This window comes from Naegleria lovaniensis (genome assembly GCF_003324165.1).
Source record: "Naegleria lovaniensis strain ATCC 30569 chromosome Unknown tig007, whole genome shotgun sequence".
NCBI lineage: Eukaryota > Heterolobosea > Eutetramitea > Acrasida > Naegleriidae > Naegleria > Naegleria lovaniensis.
In genome coordinates, this window is record NW_025407829.1 from 364,271 (window position 1) to 378,941 (window position 14,671).

The 14,671-nt window shown below is 34.5% G+C and overlaps 9 protein-coding genes across 9 annotated transcripts; 5 read left to right on the forward strand and 4 right to left on the reverse strand.

Annotated features, from left to right (window-relative positions):
* Nucleotides 1-20: 20 nt before the first annotated feature.
* Nucleotides 21-2,355, forward strand: C9374_014008 (uncharacterized protein; the record flags this gene model as incomplete). The annotated part of the gene is made up of 3 exons (XM_044689949.1): nt 21-46; nt 152-176; nt 598-2,355. 3 exons carry the CDS (start codon nt 21-23, stop codon nt 2,353-2,355), a joined length of 1,809 nt encoding a protein of 602 aa, XP_044553440.1.
* Nucleotides 2,356-2,506: 151 nt separating this feature from the next.
* On the reverse strand, nt 2,507-4,207 carry C9374_014009 (uncharacterized protein; the record flags this gene model as incomplete). Its single annotated transcript, XM_044689950.1, has 1 exon — nt 2,507-4,207. One exon carries the CDS (start codon nt 4,205-4,207, stop codon nt 2,507-2,509), a length of 1,701 nt encoding a protein of 566 aa, XP_044553441.1.
* Nucleotides 4,208-4,554: 347 nt separating this feature from the next.
* C9374_014010 (uncharacterized protein) lies at nt 4,555-5,013 on the forward strand (the record flags this gene model as incomplete). Its single annotated transcript, XM_044689951.1, has 1 exon — nt 4,555-5,013. One exon carries the CDS (start codon nt 4,555-4,557, stop codon nt 5,011-5,013), a length of 459 nt encoding a protein of 152 aa, XP_044553442.1.
* A 179-nt stretch (nt 5,014-5,192) lies between these two features.
* Nucleotides 5,193-5,609, forward strand: C9374_014011 (uncharacterized protein; the record flags this gene model as incomplete). The annotated part of the gene is made up of 1 exon (XM_044689952.1): nt 5,193-5,609. One exon carries the CDS (start codon nt 5,193-5,195, stop codon nt 5,607-5,609), a length of 417 nt encoding a protein of 138 aa, XP_044553443.1.
* Nucleotides 5,610-5,706: 97 nt separating this feature from the next.
* Nucleotides 5,707-8,037, forward strand: C9374_014012 (uncharacterized protein; the record flags this gene model as incomplete). Its single annotated transcript, XM_044689953.1, has 1 exon — nt 5,707-8,037. One exon carries the CDS (start codon nt 5,707-5,709, stop codon nt 8,035-8,037), a length of 2,331 nt encoding a protein of 776 aa, XP_044553444.1.
* A 1,630-nt stretch (nt 8,038-9,667) lies between these two features.
* Nucleotides 9,668-11,321, reverse strand: C9374_014013 (uncharacterized protein; the record flags this gene model as incomplete). The annotated part of the gene is made up of 2 exons (XM_044689954.1): nt 9,668-10,199; nt 10,360-11,321. 2 exons carry the CDS (start codon nt 11,319-11,321, stop codon nt 9,668-9,670), a joined length of 1,494 nt encoding a protein of 497 aa, XP_044553445.1.
* Nucleotides 11,322-11,655: 334 nt separating this feature from the next.
* On the reverse strand, nt 11,656-12,780 carry C9374_014014 (uncharacterized protein; the record flags this gene model as incomplete). The annotated part of the gene is made up of 1 exon (XM_044689955.1): nt 11,656-12,780. One exon carries the CDS (start codon nt 12,778-12,780, stop codon nt 11,656-11,658), a length of 1,125 nt encoding a protein of 374 aa, XP_044553446.1.
* A 233-nt stretch (nt 12,781-13,013) lies between these two features.
* C9374_014015 (uncharacterized protein) lies at nt 13,014-14,084 on the forward strand (the record flags this gene model as incomplete). Its single annotated transcript, XM_044689956.1, has 1 exon — nt 13,014-14,084. The coding sequence occupies one exon, from the start codon at nt 13,014-13,016 to the stop codon at nt 14,082-14,084; it is 1,071 nt and encodes a 356-aa protein (XP_044553447.1).
* A 75-nt stretch (nt 14,085-14,159) lies between these two features.
* On the reverse strand, nt 14,160-14,579 carry C9374_014016 (uncharacterized protein; the record flags this gene model as incomplete). Its single annotated transcript, XM_044689957.1, has 1 exon — nt 14,160-14,579. The coding sequence occupies one exon, from the start codon at nt 14,577-14,579 to the stop codon at nt 14,160-14,162; it is 420 nt and encodes a 139-aa protein (XP_044553448.1).
* Nucleotides 14,580-14,671: the final 92 nt, after the last annotated feature.

The following is a 14,671-nucleotide window of genomic DNA, read 5'->3' on the forward strand; positions in this document are numbered from 1 at the left end:
CTGAGAATTAATTACCACAAATGAGCAAATTTGCGATCGAAATTAGGTCTCGGTTTGGTCCTGAGTAAAAAAGGCACTATCGTCGCGGCAGTACCTATTGGCCTGAAAAAGGTCCTTCTCCAACGTTCCAAAATTCTCATTAAAAAAAAAGAAATCAAATCTTGCATTTCTGTGAGGTAGGTATTGGTGTTGAGAGAGATGATGATGGAATGGCTAACAATCCATGTGTTATGATTGTATGCACACTCATTATTAATGGCTCTACTCTTATCTCTGAAATTTGGTTCAAATTTGATCTTTTGGTTCATACAACTCAATACAACGCAAATTAATATCTGATATAATTCCTAAATCTTTGGTATGGCTTGCTCTTGGTATACCTCGATGGACGGTTATTGTTGATGATGAATTGAAATATGCAATGATGGTGATGCTAACCATATTCTCGGGAATTAATGGCATTTAAATTGGCGAAACGCGAATATTTCTTGAACATTTGATCAAACCATCACCACCACCACCACCACCTGAACACAACACGTGTTGCTCGCACTCACGCACCCAACTCACACTTGTGTCTCTGATTCTCTCTTCTAGAACAAAATGTCCAATCTTGCCAAACATCTTCAACCCCATGGTGCCACTGATTCTTCCTTGTTGAACAATCATCAGTTCCATCGTAACGATCCCGAATACTACTCGAGCGATGAAGACAGTGTTCATCAAGAATTGGAAAGCTATGGTATTACCACCCGTAGAATCTATCACAATGCATCCGTTCCAGTTCTCTATGAACAAGCCTTGAAGAATGAAAAGGGTACTGCACTCACTTGCACTGGTGCTTTGGTTGCTTATTCAGGCACCAAGACTGGTCGTTCTCCAAAGGATAAGCGTATTGTTGAAGAAGAAACCTCCAAGAATGATGTCTGGTTCGGACCAGTCAATATTCCTCTCTCTGAAGACTCTTTCATGGTCAATAGAGAACGTGCCGTAGACTATTTGAATACTCGTGAACAATTATATGTCTTTGATGGATTTGCGGGATGGGATAAAAAGTATCGTATCAAAATTCGAGTCATTTCTACAAGAGCCTATCATGCTCTCTTTATGAGAAATATGCTCATTCGTCCAACACCACAAGAATTGATGGACTTTGGTGAACCCGATTATATTATTTACAATGCTGGTGAATTTCCTGCCAATCGTTACACCAAAGGAATGACCTCTCCATGCAGTATTTCTCTGAATTTTAAGAGACGTGAAATGGTCATTCTCGGATCTCAATATGCAGGTGAAATGAAGAAGGGAGTCTTTACCATTATGCATTATTTGATGCCTAAACAAGGTGTATTATCTCTTCACTCTTCATGCAATGAAGGTAAAGATGGAACTGTATCACTCTTCTTTGGTTTGAGCGGAACTGGTAAGACGACTCTGAGTGCTGATCCTCATCGTTATCTCATTGGTGATGATGAACATGTTTGGACCGATGAAGGAGTCTTTAATATTGAAGGCGGTTGTTATGCCAAATGCATTGGATTGAAACATGAGACTGAACCTGAAATTTACGATGCTTTGCATTTTGGAAGTGTTTTGGAAAATGTTGTGATGGATGAAGTGACCCGCCAAGTCGAGTACGAAAGTTCAGAAATTACTGAAAATACTCGTGCTTGTTATCCATTGGAATTTATTCCAAATTCAAAGATTCCAGCAGTGACTGGTCATCCAAACAATATCATTTTGTTGACTTGTGATGCATTTGGTGTTTTACCTCCAGTTTCTAAACTTACCATTCCACAAACCATGTACCACTTTATTTCAGGATATACTGCCAAGGTTGCAGGTACTGAGGTGGGTGTGACTGAACCTCAAGCCACATTCTCTGCTTGTTTCGGTGAACCATTCTTGGTATTGCATCCAACTCGTTATGCTGAAATGTTGGCTGATAAATTGAAGAAACATTCGTGTGATGCTTGGTTGGTGAACACTGGATGGGTGGGTGGTAGTGCTGGATCTAAATCTAAGGTTCGTGGTAAGAGATGTCCACTCAAATACACTCGTGCCATTATTGATGCTATTCATAATGGTGAATTGGCTAAACAACCAACCGTTGAAATGGAAATCTTTGGTTTGCACGTTCCAACCAAATGTACTGGTGTTCCTGACGAATTGCTCATTCCAAAGAATGCATGGTCCGATAAGGAACTTTATAATGATGAATTGAACAAGTTGTGCTTGTTGTTCAATAAGAACTTTAGTGCCTATGCTGATAAGGCATCTGAGGCTGTCCTTAATGCTGGCCCTAAGAGTAATACCACCAAACAATTTGATGTCAAGGTGACTCGTGAGGCATAAATGAATCTCCCTATAAATACATCTTTTTTTAATATTGACATATCAAATGAATTCATATTATTAACTATGTAAACCATGATCTCAAATGAATTATTATTATTTACTCTGTCAACCATGATCTCAAATGATCATGGTTATGGACACTCGCGCTTCATTCATCCTCTTCCATAACATTCGAGTCCGTGTTTGGAGTTGAACTTCTCGCAACAACACCCTTCTTTAGTTTGGACTCTAACACAACAGAGCCTCTCGGTACAAGTTTGGCTTCCAATAAAGTCGTTCTCTTGAAAACACTCGAATCATATTCGGCATGTGGAAATTGTACAATAAACACACAATCTTTCACAGACACAGCCACACCATTCGTGTTTTGAATGATAGCATCCAATAAATCTTTCAGAGTGTTTCCTCCAAGTAATGAATCAATTTTTACAGTGCTACCCGTATTGGGTAATCTCACCTGAATCGAACACGGTGACTGGAGTGTAGAAGATGAACAAGCGCTCTTACCATTCGAGGTTTTCTTTTTTTTCAAATCATCATGACTATCATCATCATCTGTATGTAAATTGGTCATTGAGTGAGTCGATTGTGTGTGATTCACTTCTGTCTCAGAGTCATTCTGTTTCGTTTTCTTTTCATTTCTTTCCTTTTTATCTTCTTCTAAACGTTTTCTTACCATTTCAAGTTCCTTCTTCTTATTCATCTTCTCCATTCGACTTTGCTCGACATCTTTGTCTCGTTGTCTCTCTCTAAATTTTTGTTTTTCTTCCCATGTATCTCCTTTCAATCGATAACTTGATCCAGCATGTTGTAAAATATATTCAACAGGTAAATAATTCATTGGTTTTGACGTCTTGTCAGATTTTAAACACTTCTCTCCAAATCCATTCTCACTCACATCTTTTTCAATAATAATATTACCATTTGGACATAGATGTAATTGTTCTAACGTGTAAAGAGACATGTTCGTATTATTGAAATATGTGGGTAATTTTGTATCATTGATCATTGATTTCAGAGTACTCGAGTCAGAGCTAGTACTTGCATTGTTATTATTATTACTATTGCTATTGCTATTATTATTACTATTGCTATTACTATTATTAATATTATTATTACTATTATTACTATTATTACTCGATAATATTCTCGAGGATGGTATTCTAATTCTAATACTTTCATAATCCTTTCCCTTTTCACTTGAAAATATATATTGACATACTTGTGTTAATTTATCATTGGAATTAAATTTAGCCTTTGTGGTAGAACCATCCATAAATCTAATTTGAATAATGCATGGTTCAGAGAGATGATCATGACTCTCTTCAGCTTCAAAAATAGTTTCAAGTGATTCTAATGGTTTTGTTGGTGAATTTAGTGCCATTCTATTATCTATATTTGGATAATCAATACTTGTTGATTTTTTACCAACATGAGGATCTGTTCGATACGCTTTTAATAACTTTTCTTTTTCTTGTCTTTCTTTTTTTAATGCTTCTTCCTCTTCTTTTTTTAATTTTTCAATAAATTTCTTTTTTTCAGTGAGTGGATTCAAAATATCAGAAAAACGATTTAATTCTTCTTCTCTTTCTTTGACAATGTCTTGTGTGGATCGTTCGACTAATTTTAATTTTGGTTTGTTTGGAGTATTGTTGATGGATCGTGATGATGTATTGGTGTTAGTCGGATCGGAATGAGAGGATGACATTGTTGTTGTTGAATGAGTGTTATTGTTGTTGTTATTGCTGACTGTGGTAGGATTGACTTGGTTGGATGACAAATTGGAGAGCCATTGACTTCTCTTTTCAGCAGCAAGCCTACGATAATCCGCAAGTGGATCTGATGACATTTTTTTTTGGAAAGGCTTTCAAAGTTCACCAACGTTCTACCAGTTGAGTTTGAGGTTTAGGACCTTGCTCGATGAATCACCACCTCCGTTCAACACACAACCTAACATCAATGTGCATATATATTGAAGTGTGGTTGCAGCAGAGGACCTCATCATTTCATCAATATTTTAAAATATTATGGAAGAGGACGAAACGTCAAGCGAGATTGAATGAATTAAAAAATTATTTCTTTTGAAGCGCAACCCAAAACACATTCTCTCTCAACAAGAACAACTACAACAAGAACAACCACCACAATTACAACCACAATTACCACCACCACAACAAGAACCACACTCCTCCAAGAATGAAAATACGAGAAACACTCCTCAAAACCATTTCCAATACATCGGATGAAGTCTATGATCGACTCTTTAATCCCAAACATGTTCATTCTCGTCCTCTTCATCAACGACCCTTTCCCATTCATACTCGATTGTGGTACACATTCATCACCATGTCCTATCTTGGTGTTGTCTTTGGATGTTTGGAACATTTCACTCGTTTGGATTTGGCTGTGGATCGAGAAATGTCTTCCATGACTGCACAATATGAACACTTGTTATTGAGTCAACATGGAATCTTTGGATCTCGTTTTGATTTGGAACAATACATTCAATCTCATTCCAAACAATATGGTGTCGAATGGAATGCTACCAAATCGAGTATGTATAAAACCAATCGAAAACATTATATCGAGTCATTGCACGAGTTGGAACGAGTGAGAAGAGAATTGAATGAAATTTCAACGACGAGACAACAATGAGTATTGGAACAAGATCATCATCATGAGGAATAGTAGTAGTGGGAGGATGGAATGTGTTCACATGTGAACAACGCACTCTTCATCACCTGGGTGGTTGTGTCTTCCTCAAAGATGTGGTCTGGTCAAATTTGAAACCTCAAAAAATATAAGAACCATTCGATCATCACACCCTCCTCACAATGATGAATACTTACCATCTTTATTGTCCACATTGTAATTGTAAAATTATTAGAGCTCATATGGGTCAATTGATTTCAGATCATCCATTAGAATTACCACTCTCTACTCTTTCCGATACTAAAATATACAATGAATGGTGTTTAGTGAATGATATGTATGATTTTGAGAATATTGCATTTACAAATACTATGATGGATACAAGTAATGTCAATTTGAATTATGAAAGTAATCATGACAATACTAATAGTAATACTAATAATAATATCAATACTAATAATAATATCAATCCTATGAATACCATCCGATATTTAACTTGTGCTGATTGTGAAAAACAAGTGATTGGAATTGCATGGATGAATGAAAAGAAATACTATGTTGCCATGGATTTATTAAAGAAACAACAAGTGAATATATAATTGATATTTTGAACATAAATCGTTCAACGATTGAATCATTGTATTCCACCTCCGCACTGGACATTCAGCAGTCTGGATGATCCAGATTCAAAAAAAAATGTCATCCACCAATCCCAAATTGTTTTACCAACATGCGCAACACACACAATGCAGTTCTGCTAAAAACCAATCGTCCAACTCGGTGACATCATCTTGTAATCATCAATTATTTTCAATCTTTCATAAATTATCTTTGTTTCTCAAGAAATATGAACCAACATTTAATATTCAAAGACACGTTTCCAAGACTCCAAATCATCCGATGAACAATTCAATCATCATTGAAGAAGAGAAAATTGTTGATTTCTTTATTTTTGATCATTTCAATACAACTATACCAAATCATGAATGGAAAGAACAATTACTTTCCATGTCAACGATTGAATTAATTGAAATGTCACAATATCAAATGAATTCACAACAATCACAGAATACTGAATATCATGATATTCATAAATCTCTCAATGATTTTGTAAATGAATGTAAACAATTAATGAATTTAATTATGGAATATTGTCAAGATTCAAGTAATGATGGTGGTGATAATAATAATGGTGATAGAAATATTGGTGGTGATAATAATGGTGATAATAATGGTGATAGAAATATTGGTGGTCATGATCAAAATGATATGAAGAATTCTTCTCATCATAATGACAATAGTATGAATAAGAATATTACATTCAATGACAATAGTATGAATATTACATTCAATGACAATAGTATGAATATTACATTCAATGAGAATTGTAAGAAGAAGAAGAAGAATATACCATCATATGATTCTCTAAATACACCTCATGAATTAGAAAAAGGTTTAAATTCTAAAAAAAAGTATGAAATTGAAATTCTAAGTCATTTCATTAGAAATCTATCCAAACAATATCAAATTGATAGTATTTGTGATATTGGAGGTGGACAAGGATATTTATCACAGAAAATTCTTATTGATCAAGAATTAGAGATATTCTCTCATTCTAATTCTAAAAATCCTATTCAACATTCTACTTGTCATCATTCTAATCATCATCCATCGAATGAGAATTCCATTACTACTACTACTTCTACTTCTACTACTCATCATCCATCGAATGAGAATTCCATTACTACTACTACTTCTACTTCTACTCATCATTCTACTCAACAACATACATATTCTCCTCAAATATCTCACATTTATTCCATTGATTGTAATCATTATTTAACACAAAATGCAACTAGAAGAATTAAAAGGATTAGAAAAGTATTAAATCAATCCAGAGATTTAATGAACAAAGAAAATACATCTTGTGAATATAGAGCCATCACTTCACATTTATCATTTACTTTAAATGATGAAGAATTTTCTAAAATCGTGCAAGAATTGGAAGAAACTTTAACTGAGAAGAAGAATATTTCATGTAATAGTAGTAATGATGACATTACCGAGTGTCATTCATGTGCTCATTCTGCAAATGAATGTGTCCATAATGACACAAAAGAACAACCTGTGCATAACGACACAAAAGAACAACACAATCCAACAACAACAACAAGACCACGAACCTCAATATCACAACAACCGCCATCACAACAACAACCGCCATCACAACAACAACCGCCATCACAACAAGAACCAAATTCACTTCTCTTCATTGGACTTCATACCTGTGGATCATTGGCAAGTTCAATCATTCAATTATTTTTAGCATCAAGCAAGTGTCATGCCATGATCAATATTGGATGTTGTTATCACAAATTATGTGAGGGTCATAGCTTTCCATTGTCATTCAATCATCATCAATTAGAAATACCACCCATCTATTTATCTAATTTAGGAAAATCAATGGCATGTCTAAATCCATTTATTTGGAATTCTAAGAGTAGAAAAGATTTAAAACAATGTCAAGAACAATTTAAATTGAAGAGTTATAGATATGCATTTCAATACTTGTTGTATCAAAGAATGGGATATGATGCCATTAAGGACTTGATTATTAGACAACCATCGAAAACAAATAGTATTGTATCCTTTGGAAGGTTTACATTTTATGCATTGCAAAATTTATTACAGGATTATCCAGAATTGAAGAATCATGAATTATTCTCTTCTCTAATGAATGTTCATGATGATGAAACGGAAGAATCTTTTGAAAAGAAATTAAATGACTATTATGCAAATGAATTTAAACCTTGTCCAGACACGGACATTGTAAAGAAGGTAGAGGCATGTTGGTTTTTTAGAAGTTTAATAGGTCCATTATTAGAGTGTTATATTTTACTGGACCGTTTATTGTATTTGAGAGAGCAAAAAGAAATTCCACTAGAGACTGCTTATTTAAAAAGAATATTCGATCCATCTATGTCTCCAAGAGGATTTGTGTTGGTGGCTGTCAAGAAGAGAGAATAAACATAATGCATTAATAAATGGTTTCAAATGCTTAATGGTAGAACACTCGGGTTGCTTCATTCTTACGTTCATTCTGTATGCACTCCACCATCAAACTGCCTTTTCTGATATTCCAATGTTTGCATGAATGACATGTGTGACCACATCCACCTACCTCACAGAAACGAGGTCCAAAGTTACGAACAGAAAGTGATGAAACCCTTATCAATGTCTCCCCGTCACCCTCACTGAAACAAACACCCTCACAACGAAAAATTAACGAACCTAAAAAGAGGAAGCTTCCCAATGAATTCTCAAAATGAAACAAGTTCCCCAACTCTGAAACAAGAAAATTGAGCGTTACTTTCGACATTTCTGAGTCCAACATAGCTGATTTTCATAAATAGGTGCCATTAGTTTCAGTTTTTTTATGTGAAAATCAATACAATTGAAAGAAGTGATACACCCAGGAGGAGACTCTTCGTAACCAACCAATTATTGTTGTAAATAATATAACAACAAAACAAAACCATAACGCAGCTAAAAGCGTGACAAAGTAAATCTTCCTTTTAGAATATCAAACTTCTACGCCCTCTTAATTAAGCTTACAAAACATGGATTAGTTAACACTCTGATCAATGAGTAAAGAAGCTATAAAAATTAAGAAAAAGCAAGCTCACTCACAATAGTTAATAACAACATTTATCTATTTTTGAAATAATTTAGTAAAGAATAATTTAGGGATATCTCAAACGAGAACATGTGTTCACAGAGTTAGCGAATATAAAAGACTATTAAAGTGTCACTAAGTGTAAAAGAAAAGAAGATATAGTGCGACCAGATAGGGAAGAAAAAACTGTTTACACCTTCGATGGTTAATAGTGGTTCCAAGGTTAGGTAATGGTTGGATCATGCAGCCTAGAGAACATTGTATTTTCTTATAATTATAACTTGACCATCTTGCAATATTACTAACGTAGTATCGGTGTTTAGTCATGTAGCAATATGGGCGTTACGTTTTCTGGCTTATTCTCAGGGTTATAACAGAACCCAATCATCTGCTCGATGAGAGTTAATGTTTTAGTTTCTGGATTGAAACTGAAAACGCTAAATCTTCCAACATATCCCTCACCACAAACACGGAATTTGGTATTTGAATGGATTCAGCGTTGAGAGAAATTACCAAACTTTTAACTCTCCTGCATAGCACACAGAAAAAACTCGCATCTCAAAAACCTTTTTATGTGCAAAAAAATGTTAAAACCAGTTGAAAGCGACTCTTTCAGAAAATTGTTGAACTTGTTCTAAGGTCATTTGCTCTTCCTCCTCTATGGTTTTGTTATGCAGTAAATTCCATCCACAAATATTGGGTCCTTTAGTCGTGTATAACTCATGCACACCCTTCACCTGGAGTTCTACCGAAACACCTCGCTTCATGCACCTTTGACTTTAGGTTTACATTTCGCTAGATCAGTCAGCAAAAGTATGACCTATGCTGCGGCATTAACAACGAAATCTTTGTTTCAAGTTCTAATTAACAATAGATCCAAAGTCGGGTTGACAGGTCCTTTAATTTTTTAATGCTGGCTTGAATAGCAAAATGACGGTGTAATTTGTTTAATGGTCAGAACGAAGCTTTCAAGTGCTTCATTTACTGATCCCTTAAAACATGCTTCTCTAACCATTGGTTAATGTCTGCAACAACTTTTTGAGAAGAAGATGACCCATCCAAAAGATCAATCATTGCATGATCATAGTCAATCAACTCTCTTGAGCACCCATTGCTACATTGAGAAAGAGTAATTAATCTCTTTAAATTATTCACTGGAGTCAATACATCATTCTTTCCATGCAAAACAAGTAAATTTTTCACTCCTTTCAATAATCTTAGAGATTCTGATTTGTTGACCTCCTCTAATAACGATAGAATAGCCTTAGCAGTAGACACTGTCCACATATTTGGCATTTGTCTCAATTCAATTCCTGCAATTCCAGAAATTGTATATTTAGCAAAAGTACTTTGACTCGTATTTGAAAATGGATTCACCAATCGATTGACCAATAATTCATACAATTCTTCCTCAGCAAATATAGATGCACCTTTATATCGATAAGGATCATTCATGATCTTTTGTATTCTCTTTCTATTTTTTGTCATGTATTCAATGGGAGGTAAAAGTGAACTTTTTATATCATCATATATACAAATGATTCATGGAGGAAAAAGGTCACACACACATGTACGTACACACACACATTCATACACACACACATTCATACACACACACATTCATACACACACATAAAAGTCACATACACTGTGGACATTATGATAATACTTACTGAGTAGGATAGGATGGTAAATAATAAGTCATAATTCTCATTAATAAATCTTTGGAAGGTGATAACATTTTCTCTGGTGATTTCTCAAATTTAGTTTCATCTTGATACAATTGATGTGGTGAGGCTAAGAGTGGGCATGATAATAAAATGTGATGAAAATGATGTTGTGATGATGATGATGGATCAAATGATGGTGCATGTCTCAATTGTTCCAATCTTAATGTGAGTAATCCTCCCAATACATCACCAATGAATACAATGGGTGGTATATTCATGGAATGAATGTGTTGAGAAGAAGTAGTGGAAGTACCAGAAGAAGTAGTAGTAGTGGAAGAATTAGTAGTATCCTCATTCATAGAATGTTTCAATAATCTTCTCAAAATTGTTTTCCAATGCATTGGAATTCTCTCATTCACAACTTGATATAAATCTTGTAGATATGGAATTTCTGTGTGCATATGACTTGTACTACTACTACTACCACTACTACTACCACTACTACTACTACTACTACTACTACTAGTAGTATTAATAAAAAATCGACTCCCACTCGAACGTCCATGTCCTCTCAAATCAAATCGATAAACAATAAAATTATATTGACGAATTAAAATAGAATCAATCCAATCTTTTTCTAAAGAATCATCAACAATTAATTCTGAATGTGATCCAAAATTATGTACAAATACAATAATACCATTGTATACAAGTGGAGTAGATGAATGATTCATTTCTTGATTATTATCATGTGAATTCACTGATTGATATTTAATTCTTTCATAAATATAATCATGAGAAGAGTGAGATTGAAATCTTTGAGAATGATCCATTATGATGATTGGAGTTGTAGAAGTACTAGTCGTAGTAGTAGTCGTTGTTGTTGTCGTCGTCATATTACTAGACTTGTTTGACGTCGTCACGGAATATGTATCGAGTGGATATTGAGTCGACAAGGATATCATTCTGTCATCATGATGACCATCAATATTGTGATTTTCCAAAAAGTGCGAAAAAAAATCGAGTAAAATCGAAAACGATTTGCTCAAATTCGGTCAACCCTCATTTTTTGGACGTTTCTTCCCGAAAACGATTTTGCTTGATGTTGACGAGATACGATGTTGATGCTATTCGTGCAAAGTCGAAAAAATCGATTATGATCGACCTGAATCGATTACCTCAACACGATTCATTTCTCAAAGTCGATGTTTTTCGTCCAAAATCGAAAAAATCAATTATGATCGACATGAATCGATTTTCTTGATCGTCAGAGTTGAAAAAATCGATCATGAAGAACCTTTAATCAAATAAACTCTGATAATTTGCTTCTATTTGATTTTTCTCCTCTTCCTCTTTTTGTCTAATCTTCTCTTTCTTTACCTCAATCAATTTTGCAACTTCATTCACCAATTTGGTCAAAGGTTTTACATACTGTTCCTCTTGTTTTGCAATATCTTCTTCTTGTTTTTTAAATCTCTCAAGTAACTCCTCCTTTTCTTTCTGAACTTTCAATAATTGATCTGCAATAACTTTTGAATTATTTTCTTCCATGTCTTTCATAGTTTTTAAAAACTTTGTCGAATTTTGCATATCCTTATCATTAGTATCACAGTCTTGTTTAGCGTTAATAAAAATTTGCTTCTTTAACTGATCCAATTTGAAAATCTGGAATTCTAAAACAGGTGATTTGAACGTAGTAACTTGTGGTGTTGACTCAGGTTTTGGATCAAGATCAAACATATCATGCAAATCCATGCCACATATATCAAGCTCAGGAGCCATTGAAGGTGTTTCCTTGGTCTTTGACTCGTCCAATTCTTTCTTAATGACCAATGATTTTTTTTGAATAGAAGCAAGAGCTTTTTTGAATACAGGAGAGACGCTTTTGTCTGTATCACCTTTTCTTGTACGCTTTTTCGCATTGTCTCTCAATTTATCTTGCGCTTCTTTATACATAACTTCCTGCAAATCGTTGCCATTATCATCAATCCAATCCAAATCATCTTTCTCATCATCCTGATCTGAATGTTCTGATTCGCTGTCACTACTGTCACCTTGAATTTGTGAAGCCAATGATTGTTTTTTGTTGGAGTGAGCAGAAATCTCTTTTTCAATCTCGTTAACAATCCATTTCTTGTTTTCTTGAATGAAAGTATCAAAAAAATCTTTCACACGTTTGTCATCTTTTGGGGCGTTGCATGTTGCTGGTAAACCATCTTTGTATTTTCTTGAACCTTTAGCAGTAGGAAATGTGAAATTTGTATTTTTTTTTGTTTCTAATTGGAGCTTCTTGAAAACTTTGCTTGCTGCTTTTGAATTTGTCATTCCATGAGAATAGAGCTCATTTGAACAAATAGGTAATGTGGTTGCGAGTATTTCGCAAAAACGATCAAACGTGTTCCACTTTGTTTTGTCTTTGCCCATTTTTTTTCAGTGAGAAAACCGTTGTTATTGTTTTTTGACGTTGACACAATCGCACAAAAAACAAGACGACTTAAAAAACAAGAGGCCGTTGAGTTTTTTTTATTCCGAAACAAATCAATGTCGTTCAATTCAACATTTTCGATATGAGAACATTAAACAATTCAACATAATCGAGCAGAATTGATTTTCTCAACAATTTCTTATCAATTTTGCTCGAAAAAATCGATTTCCACATGGTAAAAGCAACGCAACATCGATTCACAAACGATGAAAGACGAGTTTTCAAACAAAAAACAGGTGTCCAAATATCTCAAAAACTAAGACCATATATCCAAGGTCAAAAATTAGCCCCAGAACAAATTGAGTTCATTAAATTGGTGTGTGGAAAGTATGGAGATAAACCAAAGGTCTTGCAACAAATTTTACCTTTCGCACCTTCAACGATTTACAAATATTGCAATGAAATACAAAAAGAAAAAGCTCTCGGAAGGCCTCCACATTCAGGTAAATCAACCCACCTCTCTGTGTTAAGATTTATTGATATCATATTCAGTGAATATAATACTGTTAATTATGCAGAAGTACGTCAAATAGTTAAAGATTATCTTGATGTTTCAATTTCCGTATCTCAGCTCTCCAAAATAACGACAAAATATTTGTTCAGGACATATAAGAAATGTGAAAAAGTATCAGTATATCGAAAAAGCCCAAGAGTACAATCTCAAAGAACTGTGTACAGGCGAACTATTCGAACCTACAAAACAAGAATCATGTTTTTTATTGACGAATCGCATTTCTGTTATGACCATTTGATTAGAACAAGGGCTCACATCAAAATTGGCAACACTTGTCAAAACAGTGCGCACAGAGTGAGTGGAAAACGTTTTTCATTATTGGCATGCATTAACGAGAGAGGAGGTTTGGTTTACTGGGAACTTGTCGATACAACTAACAAAGCAATTGATGCTGATCGATTTAATATATTTCTGACAACATTGAGCAAATTGATCCCAAAAGATTGTATTTTAGTTCTTGACAACGCATCCATTCATAAGGAAAAAGAAGTTCATAGTATAATGAATGGCCAAGGTATTAGTGTGTTTTGGCAAAGCCCATACTCTCCTGACTTCAATCCCATTGAATTGCTTTTCGGATGGATGAAAACACAGTTGAAAAACTATGAACATTCGGTTGACTCTCTCGAAGAGATAATGGAGCAGGTGTTTGATCAAGTTACACCCAAGTTAATCAAATCGTTTGTTCATCATTGCAAGGAAATCTGGCATGATGAGACAAAAACTTAATAAATTTCGAGTTTGATCGAAATCGATTTTGAAGGATTTCGATGTTAATCAACATCAAGTCAAAACGACAACGCATCAATGTCGCTCATTTCGATCTCGAAAAAAATCGCGAAAAAATCGTCGATTTTTTATTCGCACTTTTTCGAAAATCACAATATGACCACCACCACCACCATTATTACTACTATCAAGTTTCCTATATACTTGCATCATGTAATCATCATAATAGGGATCCACATGATTGGGTGGTATTTGACTATAAATTTGATAAAGAATTATTCCATAAATGATTAAAATGATTGGAAATGTGATGGCCACATATCGAAGAGCACTGAACCATAGAGCACTTCTTTTTGATGGATTGTTTGTTGAGTGTAATGAAGATTCACTCTGAGAAGAGGATGTTCGAGATGATGATAGCTTGCCATTTCTACTTGCAGGTTTCTTTGAATTCAGATGGTTCCATGAGGAGGTGGTGGTGCTCTTGGAAGTCATTTTTTAGTTTTCGAAAAAACACAAGCTCTCCGCTTTTGGAAGATAAAAAAATGAAAGTCGTCACCTTTTGAAAAATTGGTAAGAACAAGAAC